At 39.2% G+C, this 11,887-nt stretch overlaps 1 protein-coding gene across 4 annotated transcripts in view; it reads left to right on the top strand.

Annotated features, from left to right (window-relative positions):
* Window positions 1–10,471: 10,471 nt before the first annotated feature.
* Window positions 10,472–11,887, top strand: part of LOC118893460 (zinc finger protein 2 homolog) — a 93,254-nt gene continuing 91,838 nt past the window's right edge. The window contains exons 1-2 of one of the 4 annotated variants that reach the window (XM_036849045.1): window positions 10,472–10,652; window positions 11,702–11,789. In XM_036849045.1, coding sequence (XP_036704940.1) covers window positions 11,757–11,789 — 33 coding nt within the window. In that variant the 5' untranslated portion in view covers window positions 10,472–10,652; window positions 11,702–11,756. Of the gene's footprint in view, window positions 11,790–11,887 lie in introns of all 4 variants that reach the window. The other 3 variants (XM_036849046.1, XM_036849044.1, XM_036849048.1) reach the window with 3 other exon arrangements.

Below are 11,887 nucleotides of genomic sequence, written 5' to 3'. Positions count from 1 at the left end.
ACTGCTGGAAAAACTCTGTGCTGGTAGCCTGATCCAAAGGGCTTCTGGTTGCTCAGGAGCCTCTTCTTGGTTTGCAGCTTGACAAGGCCATTGATTACATTCTCACACCTGTTTTGCAGAGACTCAAAGTAGCCTGGAAACAGTGGTGACAGACAACTGTGAAATAAATCACTACCCACTTCACTCACTTGATGTACATTCCGCATCCTGAAAAAGCACTGTGCCTTAAAATTTTTTGCATCCGTCTTTTAAAACAAATACTCTTACTAAGGGTCAAGCAGGCCTTGGCATGCGATTGGCAAGGATTTCACTCTTATTTTGCCTACAATCTCAGACCATCTCGCCACTTTTGATGCCATGTTTCAAAATTTTGGTTTTCAGGTGTCTCAAACATGGCCCTAGCTACTCCAAATCCTATGGACGTGTTCCATACCATGAAAGTACAATCTGTATAAACTTTTGACTTTCTACTCTGTAAGAAAAATACATTTTCTCTATGGGAAACAGTCTTATCCTTCTGTGGGAAGAAGCTTTCACATCGACCAGCTTTTACAAACAGAGCTGAGCCCCTGCAACTTTTACGGTGAAAAAACACCTTACCTATAGAGGAACAAAGAATACATCCAGTATATTTTCAGAAACCATGCAGGCAAAAAGAGAGAAGAGTGAAATATTTAGAGTGTTGAGGAAAATACCCACCAACCTAGAATTCTGTGCCCTGCAAACTATCCTTAAGAAGTGAAAGAGAAATAAAGACTTTATCAGACAAACAAAACTAAGGGAATTTGCTATCAGGACACCTGTCTTTCAAGAAATGTTAAAAGAACTTCCTTAGAGAGAAGGAAAATAATATAAGTCAAAAACTCAGATGTACATAAAGAAAGGAAAAGCATTGAAGAAGGATTAAGCAAAGATAAAACTAAAACTTTTGTTTTTTTAATTCTTAATTGATCTAATAGGTAACAGCTTTTTCAAAACAATATTAACAACATATTTGATTTTGTATGGTTGTGTACATGATATAGATAGGTAGATAAAAAGACAGATAGATGCTTCTGTATGCTTATATATAAGTGAAATGAATGACAGCAATGATACATGGAATAGGAGGGAGGAATTAGAATTATTTTGCTATTGTTATAAGGTACTCACACAACCTATGAAGTGGTACAGTGTTATTTGAAAGTGCACATGTATTAGTTGTAAATGTATATTGCAAACTCCAGGGCAACCGCTAAAGAAAATAATAAAAGAAGTATTACTGAAATGCTATGAAACAAGAGAAAATGAAATCATATATAATGCTCAATTACCCACACACGTATGGTCAATTAATCTTCGACAAAGGAGGCAAAAATATAAAAGGAGAAAAGTCTCTTCAGCAAGTGGTGCTGGGAAAGCTGGAGAGCCACATGTAAATCAATGAAGGTAGAACACTCCCTAACACCATATACAAAAATAAATTCAAAATGGCTTAAAGACTTAAATATAAGACATGACACCATAAAACTCCTAGATGAGAACACAGGCAAAACATTCTCTGACATAAATAGTACAAATAGTTTCTTGGGTCAGTCTCCCAAGGCAATAGAAATAAAATAAAAAATAAACAAATGGGACCTAAACAAACTTACAAGCTTTTACACAGCAAAGGAAATCATAAACAAAATGAAAAGACAACCTACGGAATGGGAGAAAATATTAGCAAACAATGCAACCAACAAGGGTTTAATTTCCAAAATATGCAAACAGCTCATATATCTCAATAACAACAGCAAAAACAAACAACCCAATCAAAAAATGGGCAAAAGACCTAAACAGACATTTCTCCAAACAAGATATACAGATGACCAATAGGCTCATGAAAAGATGCTCAACATCACTAATTATTAGAAAAATGCAAATCAAAAGTACAATGAGACATCACCTCACACCAGTCAGAATGGCCATCATTAAAAAGTCTACAAATAACAAATGCTGGAGAGGGTGTGGAGAAGATGGACTCCCCCTACACTGTTGGTGGAAATGTAAACTGGTGCAGCCACTGTGGAAAACAGTACAGAGGTTCCTCAAAAAACTGAAAATAGAGTTGCCATATGATCTAGCAATCCCACTCCTGGGCATATATCTGGAGAAAACTATAATTCAAAAAGATACATGTACCCCAATGTTCATATCAGCACTATTTCCAATAGCCAAGACAAGGAAACAACCTAAACGTTCATCAGCAGATGAATGGATAAAGAAGATGTGGTATATATACACAATGGAATACTACTTAACCATAAAAAAGAATGAAATAATGCCATTTACCACAACATGGATGGACCTAGAGATTATCATACTAAGTCAAGTAAGTCAGAAAGAGAAAGACAAATACCATATGATATCACTTACACATGGAACCTAAAATATGACACAAATGAACTGATTTATGAAACAGAAACAGACTCACAGACATAGAAAACAAACTTATGGTTACCAAAGGGGAAATGGGGTGGGGGAAGGATAAATTAGGAGTTTGAGATTAGCAGATACAAACTACTATATATAAAATAGATAAACAACAAGGTCCTACTGTATAGACCAGGGAACTATATTCAATATCCAGTAACAGACCATAATAGAAAAGAATATGAAAAGAATATATATATATATAAATAACCAAATCACTTTGCTGCACACCAGAAACTAACACAACATTGGAAATCCACTATACTTCAATTTAAAAAATTAAAACTTTAAAAAAAAAACAGTAAACAGTACGTAAAATTAAAAGAAAAAATTTTAAATAAATAAAACACTCAATTAAAATCTCAAAGGCAGAAAGAGAGTGGAAGACAAAAACAGGAACAAAGAACGTAAGCAACACATAGAAAACAGTAACAAATATGATAATATTAATCTAACTACATCAATTTGAATGTTAGTGGTCTAAATGCACCATGACAGAGATTGTCAGATGGATCAAACATGATCAAAAACATGATTCAACTATATGTTGTCTGTAAGATACGTTGTTTTCATTTTAAATATAAAGACACACAAAGTAAAAGTAAATAAATGGAGAAAAACATAATATGTTAACACTAATCAAAAGAAAGTTGGAATAACTATTAATTTCAGACAGAGGAAATGTCAAAGTGAGGAACATTATCAGGGATAAAGAAAGGGAATTACATAATGATAAAGGGGTTAATTCTCCAAGAAGACATAACAATCCTTAACATGAATGCACATAACAATGTATCATCAAACTACATGAGGTAAAAACTGATCAAACATCAAGGAGAAGTAGATGAATCAACTATCATAATTGGAGACTTCCACACTCCTCTATCAGAAATGGACAGATCCAGCAGGCAGAAAATCAGTAAGGATATAGCTGAACTCAGTAACACCATGGATCAACTGGATATAATGGACATCTACAGAACACTTCATCCAACAACAGCAGAATATACTTTTTTCTCAAACTAACCTGGAACATTCACCAAGATAGACCACATTCTGGGCGATAAAACACACTTAATAAATTTAAAATAACACCAATGTCTGCTCTCAGATCACAATGGAATTAAACTAGAAATGAGTAACAGAAGATAGCTGAAAAAATCCCAATTCTTGGAGATTAAATGATACACTTCTATATATCACATGGGTCAAAGAAGAAATCTCAAGAGAAATTCTTAAATATTTTGAATGAAATGAAAATGAAAACACAACTTATCAAAATCTGTGGGGTATAAGGAAAGCAGTGCTTAGAGGGAAATTTATAGCACTGAATACATCTATGAGGAGACGAAAGATCAAAAATTAATAATCCAAGCTTCCACCTTAGGAAACTAGAAAAAGAAGAGCAAATTAAATCCAAAGTAAGCAAATGAAAAGAAATCATCAAAAAGCAGAATGAAGTTGAAAACAGGAAATCAATAGTAAAAATCAATGAAACTAATAGCTGGTTCTTTGAGAAGATCAATATCAAAAAGTCTCCAGCTGTGCCAACTAAGAAAAAAAGAGCTAGGACATGAATTACTAATATGAGATATGAAATAGGGGACATCACTACAGAACACATTAAAAGTATAATAAAGGAATACTATGAACAACTATATGCCAACTAATTTGATAATCTAGATAAAATGGACTAACTCCCTTTGAAAGTCACAATCTGCCAAAACTCATGCAAGAAGAAACAGACAATCTGAATATGCCTATATTAAAGAAATTGAGTCAATAATTAATAACCCTCTAGAATGAAAAGCACCAGGCCCAGATGGGTTCTACCACATTTAAGAAGAAACTATACCAATTCTCTACAATATCTTTCACAATATAGAATTAGAAGGGTATACTTCTAATTCTCATAAAATGGTAACTCATTTTATGAAGCTACCATTATCCCAATACCAAAACTTGACAAAGAAAATACAGGATAAAAGAAAACAAGACCAATGTCTCTCATGAAGATAAATGCAAAATCCTCAACAAAATATTAGCAAATCAAATACAACAATGTATGAAAAGAATTACACACCAGTACCAAGTGGGATTTATCCCAGGTATACAAGGTTGGTTGGCTCAACACTTGAAAATCAATTAATGTAATACATCATATTAACAAGCTAAAGAAGAAAATCATATGAGCGTATCAGTAGATGCAGAAAAACCATTTGACAAAAAACAGTACCCACTCATGATAAAAACTATCATAAAAACCCTATAGCTAACTCACTTAATGGTCAGAAACTGGGAGCTTTCCATTAAGATCAGGAACAAGACACAGATGTCTCCTCTCACCACTGCTTTTCAACATCATACTGGAAGGTCTACCTAATACAATAAGACATGAAAAGGAAATAAAAGGCATGCAGATTAGGAAGGGAAAAAAACTATATTTGTTCACAGATGACTGTTCATTTGCAAAGTCAGGACTTCACTGGCTGAAATTTAAAACTGGCCCCCATACACAGAGGGCAAGGAGAGACTGAAGAAAGAGGCAGACCACTTCAGGCTAGTAGGTGGCAGTTTTAATAAACAACGGAACTTACATAGGAGGCTTATCTTCGTCAGTCACAAGACAAGTAGATCTTTGCATCCTCCCGCCAGAATCTTAAAAGTTTATAAAGAGGCTTTAACGGGATTCGTCACACATCCAGTCCAGATGGTCTCAACAACACATTACTCTCTCAAGGCTTCATCCTCGAAACGGCTGCTGGTATGGAAATAGTAGGTGGAACATAAATTCCAAGGACGGGGGAGAGGTTAAGGAGCCTCTGATTGCCTGGGTCAACTAGCAGTCACATCTTCTTGATGACCTCCTCCAACAATGACATGATCATCTATGTAGAAAATCCAAAAAACTCCTAGAATAAGCAACGATAGCAAGGTTGCAGGATGCACGGTTAATATACAAAAGTCAATTGCTTTCCTCTATACCACCAATGAACATGTAGAATTTGAGATTAAAAATATAATACCATTATACTGACACCCCCCAAAATGAAATACTAAGGTATAAATCTAACAAAATATGTGTAAGATCTATGTGAAGAAAACTATAAAACTCTGATGAACAAAATCAGGGAAGAACTAAATAAATGGAGAAATATTCCTTTTTCATGGATAGGAAGACTCAGTACTGTCAAGATGTCAGCTCTTCCCAAATTGATCTATAGATTCAGTGCAATCCCAATCAAAATGCCTGCAAATTATTTTGTGCATATTGACAAGCTGAGTATGAAGTTTATATGGAAAGGCATAAGATCCAGAATAGCTAACACAATACTGAAGGAGAAGAACAAAGTTGGAAAACTGATGCTACCTGACGTCAAGACTTACTACAGGCATATCTCAGAAATATTGCAGGTTTGGTTTCAGACCACAGCAATAAACTGAATATCAAAATAAAGCAAGTCACATGAATTTCTTTTGTTTCCCAGTGCATATAAAAGTTATGTTTACACTATACTGTAGTCTATTAAGTGTGCAACAGCATTATGTCTAAAAAAACAATGTACATACCTTAACTAAAAAATGTTTTTTAATATCTTTATTGCAGTATAATTGCTTTACAATGTTGTGTTAGTTTCTGCTGTACAACAAAGTGAATCAGCTATAAGTATACATATATCCCCATATCCCCTCCCTCTTGAGCCTCCCTCCCACCCTCCCTATCCCATCCCTCTAGGTCGTCACAAAGCATCGAGCTGATCTCCTTGTGCTATGCAGCAGCTTCCCACTAGCCGTCCATTTTACATTTGGTAGTGTATTATGTCAATGCTACTCTCTCACTTCGTCCCAGCTTCCCCTTCCCTCACTGTGTCCTCAAGTCCATTCTCTACGTCTGTGTCTTTATTTCTGCCCTGCCACTAGGTTCATCAGTACCGGTTTTTTAGATTCCATATATATGCGTTAGCATCTGATGTTTGTTTTTCTCTTTCTGACTTACTTCACTCTGTACGACAGACTCTAGGTCCATCCACATCATTACAAATAATTCAATTTTGTTTCTTTTTATGGCTGAGTAATATTCCATTGTATATATGTGCCACATCTTCTTTATCCATTCATCTGTCGATGGACACTTAGGATGCTTCCATGTCCTGGCTATTGTAAATAGTGCTGCAATGAACATTGTGGTACGTGACTCTTTGAATTATGGTTTTCTCAGGGTATATGCCCAGTAGTAGGATTGCTGGGTCATATGGTAGTTCTATTTTTAGGTTTAAAAAATACTTTATTGCTAAAAAATGCTAACCATCATCTGGGCCTCCAATAAGTCATAATCTTTTTGCAATAGTAACATTAAATATCACTGATCGGAGATCTCCATGACAAATATAATCGTAAGGAATATGACTGTGAATTCATAATGAATTGAAATATTGTGGGAATTACCAAAATGTGACACAGAGACACAAAGTTAGCAAATGCTGTTGGAAAAATCCCGCTGATAGACTTGCTCCAGGCACAATGCCACAAACCTTCAATTTGTAAAAAATGTAATATCTGCAAAGTGCAATAAAGCAAAGCACAATAAAACGAGATATGCCTGTATAGAGCTACAGTAATCAAGATAGCATGATCTTGGTGAAAGAATAGATCAGTGAAACACAATAGAAATCCCACATAAATATAGCCAATTGATCTTTGACAAGGTGCAAGGGCAATACAATGGAGCAACGATAGTCTCTTCAACGAACGGTGCTGGAACAACTGGACATCCACATGCAAAAAATATGACTCTAGACACAGACCTTACACCCTTCACAAAAATCAACTCAAAATGGACCAAAGAACTAAATGTAAAGCACAAAATGTAAAACTTGAAAAGATAATATAGGAGAAAATCTAGATGACCTTTGGTATGGTAATGACTTTAGATACAATACCAAAAACATGATTGATGAAAGAAATAATTGTTAAGTTGGACTTCATTAAAATTAAAAACGTCTGCTCTGTGAAAGGCACTGTCAACAAAATGAGAAGACAAGCCATAGACTGGGAGAAAATATCTGCAAAAGAATATATCTGATAAAGGACCTATCAGATGTTATCCAAAATATACAAAGAACACTTAAAACTCAATAAGAAAATAAACAACCAGATTAAAAAATGGGCCAAAGACCTTTACGGACACCTCAATAAAGAAGATATATGGCAAATAAGCATATGAAAAGATCGTCATATACCCTACATTGTATGTCATTAGGGAAATGCAAATTAAAACAATAATGAGATACCTCTACATGCCTATTAGAATGGCCAAAATCCAGAACACTGACAAATGCTGCCGAGGATGTGGAGCAACAGGAAGTCTCATACTTTGCTGAAGGGAATGCAAAATGGTACAGCCACATTGGAAAAGAGTTTGGCAGTTTCTTATAAAACTAAACATACTCTTATCATATCATTCAGAAGTCATGCTCAAAAGAGTTGAAAGCTATGTCCACACAGAAACTTGCACATGGCTGTTTATAGCAGCCTTATTCATAATTGTCCAAACTTGGAAGCAACCTAGATGTCCTTCAGTAGGTGAACAGATAAATAAAATGTGGTACATTCAGACAATGGAATATTATTCCGCTCTAAAAAGAAACGAGCTATCAAGCCATGAAAAGATGCAGAGGAAACTTAAATGCATATTACAGAGTGAAAGAAGCCAATCTGAAAAGGCTGCATACTGTATGATACCAACTATATGACATTCTGAAAAAGGCAAAACTATGGAGACAGTAAAAATATCAGTGGTTGCCAGTTAGGGGATAGGGATGGATGACTAGGCAGAGCACAGAGGATTTAAGGCAGTGAAACTACCCTGTAATGGTAGACATGTCATTCATTACACATTTTTTTCAAACCTATAAAATGTACAACACCAAGAGTGAGCCCTAAACTATGGATTTTGGGTAACTGGGATATGTCAGTGTAGGTTCATCAACTGTAACAAATGTGCCACTGTGATGAGTGATGTTGATAATGGGGGAGGCTATGATGTGCTGGGGTAGAGAATAAATGAGAAATCGCTATACCTTCCTCTCAATTTTGCTGTGAACCTAAAACTGCTCTTTAATACTTTTTTGTCTTTTTTTAAAAAACAGAACAAAACGAGAAACTAGTCACCTCTCCCATTCTTTGCAGACTGGTTCTGTGCTAGAGCAGTCCTTTACTAATTAGCTGGCTTGTTCTCAGCCTAGGGATCAGATGGAGGTGAAAACTTAAAGAGCTCCTTAGGTCTTTTGTGGTTGGGCCTTACGTTGGTTTTTCAGCTGCTTTTAAATGTCTTGATTTCCCAAAGCTTAACCACAGCCTCTCCTCAGGGCTTTAGATGGTCTATCTTATGTTTCTACCCTCAATGTCTTGTCCCAGGTGTCTGTGGGACTGTAGTCCACCCACAAGTTTCAGGAGCAGTGCCTACTGCTTCTCCCCACCTGAGTTCCGAGATAGACAAGATAGAGCCCAGTACTTCTGGCAGCCCTCAGACAGCGCAGAACTTTACAAATAAAAGCTCCTCAGTTCCCTCTCTGTTGGAGCAAGGGAATTGGGAACTTAGCTTTGGCCACTCCAGACCAAGATTTTGCTACACTGAGGAAGGGATGGGGCAAGGGCAAGTAAAAACATCACAGTATTACCATGATGTCAAATGTGTTTTTTTCCTTGATTGAGTTTTCAGGTATTTTTGCTGTAGATCTTTTACTGTTTTCCAGAGCTTTCATATGGCTATTTTAGCCAGTTTCTAGTTGTTTTTTGATGTTTCCAAGGGAGGCTGTGGGCTTGGGCCTGCTAAGCCATTTTGCTGACGTGCCTCTACTTTGACTTTATATTAACATTGTACTAAAAATCACAGCCCACTCAATATGACGATTAAAAGAAAGAAAATATAAAAGAAGCAAAAGTTTTGCAAAAGAAACAAAACTGTCATTCACATATTATATTATATTACATAGAAAATCCAAAACACACAATAAATTCATTACTGGAATTTATAAGACTTCAGGCAGTAAGCTATACACAAAACCGGTACTTTACAAATGAAATTTAAAAAGAGATACCACTTACAATAGCTTCAAAAAGTACGAAACATACTCAAATAAAACTCACAAAAATATGTAATACTGCTATGGAGAAAATATATGGAGACCTAAATAAAAGGATTGCTGTACCATGGTAATGGATTGTTAAAGTCCATATTGTTAGATATTAATTTTCCTCAGGTTGATTTATAGAGTCAAAGAAACCAGTCAAAGTCTCAGCATTTTTATTTACAAGTTGACACGATGATGATTATTCATATGAGTTGATTATAGCCAAGACAGTTGAACAAGAACTTATGGAAGGATACTCATTCTACCTTATTGAGATTGTTTCCTAATATGTTAACAAAGAGTAGTATTCGTGACCCTATTCCGTGCTGCAACTTGCCTCCGTACCTTCCCCAGACACTTCCAACCCTGCTTTCCTTTCGCTTTTTCCGATAAAGCTTATTTTCTAAAATGCTATATAATTATGTTCATGGCTTATTGTCTGCTCCCTCCCTCCTTCCCCCACCCCCACCCCCAAAAAAAGTTCTCCAGAGCAATGATCTCTGTTTTGCTCACTGAGGTATTTCAAATCCTTTACAATAGGGCTTGGCGCGTAGCAGGTGCTCAATATACTTACTGAAAGACTTAAGAGGAAACAGGTTTGTTTTTGGCGGTTGTCTACTTGCCTTAGTATCATTTACGCAGATGCAGAGCTACAAGACACTGTCCTCGGCGAAACCCCGTTTCCTCCCGGAAGAACCGGGAACCCAGGAGCCGGCAACTCACGAAGCGCGGCCACGAGCCCAGAATGCGTACCTGGGCACGTGACAGGCTCAGCCGGGCCTCTCCACGCAGCAAGCGCGGAGAACTACACTTCCCAGAATCCTTGTGCTCTCGCGTGGACTACATTTCCCAGAGGGGTTAGCGACCGTTCCCCCGCCTCCCTCACTCTACCCAGTTCCGGACCTGCATAGGGAGCTGGGTGTTTGTCGCTGGCGTGAGTGGCGTCCTGGGCTGAGGTCTGCCCAGGCAGCACCCCGGGGAGTCCCGACCCGAAGTTGCTGTCCGGCCGTGGCAGTTCCGGAGCCTCCCGCCTGCGGCCCGCGGAACCCCCGAGGCCTGGGTGAGGTGAGCGGCGGAGGTTCGGCAGGATGCGGGAGGGAGGACCGGGCTTCGGGAAGATGCGGCGCCGGGGTATGGGACACAGGCCCAGGAGGCGCGAGCCGGGCCTTTGTGGGCGCCGGCGGGCCGAGGGCCGGGCACCCCAGCTCTGTCCGCCTGCCGCCACCAGCCATCCCACAGTGCCCCTGAACGAGACAGGTCAGGCACTTCGTCCCCATTGGCTGGACCCAGCCACCCTTCTGCTTCTTCCCGACCAGTTCCCAGCGCTCTACCTGCCCAGCGCCTGCCGGCATTTGAATTTGTTTCGGGCCGGCAGTGAACGTGAGAAAATTATTTTCTCCCTTTACCATCACCCCTGCACTCCCGAGTGACAGGCTTGTTTTGCGCGAGAAGTGAGTCGCCGGCTTCCCCCAGTGGCAGAGCCAGGACTGGAACCCAGGTCTTTGGTTTTCTGTGCCCTTTCCTCAAGACAGCAGCCCCCTCCCCGCCATAGGAGAGCTGATGTTTTCCTTTTCCGAAGCAGCTTTCTCTAGAAATCTGGAAATTGTCTCCTTGACAGGAGGCGGAGGAATTGGGTGGGAAGGCTTGAGGTGGAGAAAAGTTGGCACATGCACGCAGGGAGGTTAGAGCAGGTGCTCTGGAGCCCGCGGTGCTTGGAATCCTGGTGCCACCCTCCCTGGCTGTGTGGACTGGGGCAAGTTGCTCCCACTCTGCCCTCAGTTTCCTGATCTATAAAATGGGGTGCTGACAGTGCCAACTGTGCTGTGGGACTCGATGATGTATTGGTAGGTAGTGCCTGGCACGCGGTGAGGCTCAGGGAGTTGCTGCTACTGCTGATGGAGTCCTAGGACCTCTTCCTCTGAGCCAGGGAAAGAGCTGGGCCTGGACCAGGATGACCCAGCCCTTCTCTCTGGTCCTGTCTACTCCTAGCTCCTGACTTCCTTCCTGAGGGCACATGGCATCATTCTCAGGTGGTGTAAAGGTATCAGAGCTGCTGATTCTGAGGGGTGGAAAGCAGAAGGGGCTTCCTCCTGGCTCCCATTTTCTTCTCTCAGATTTGGCTTCTGGAGACTTCTCCCATCCTAAGGGGAAACTGCCCAGAAAGAGGACATGGCTACTGAACAGAGGGAAGCAAGGTCTCAGGTGAGTGCATTATCGTCTCAAGTCTTACGGACAGATAGGTTTGTTTTTTAATCCTCAAACTGAAGTTCTCTCCCCAGTACAGTCTTCGCCAGGATTTG

This window comes from Balaenoptera musculus, chromosome 3 (assembly GCF_009873245.2).
Source record: "Balaenoptera musculus isolate JJ_BM4_2016_0621 chromosome 3, mBalMus1.pri.v3, whole genome shotgun sequence".
Lineage (NCBI taxonomy): Eukaryota > Metazoa > Chordata > Mammalia > Artiodactyla > Balaenopteridae > Balaenoptera > Balaenoptera musculus.
This window is presented reverse-complemented; position numbering and strand designations above follow the sequence as displayed.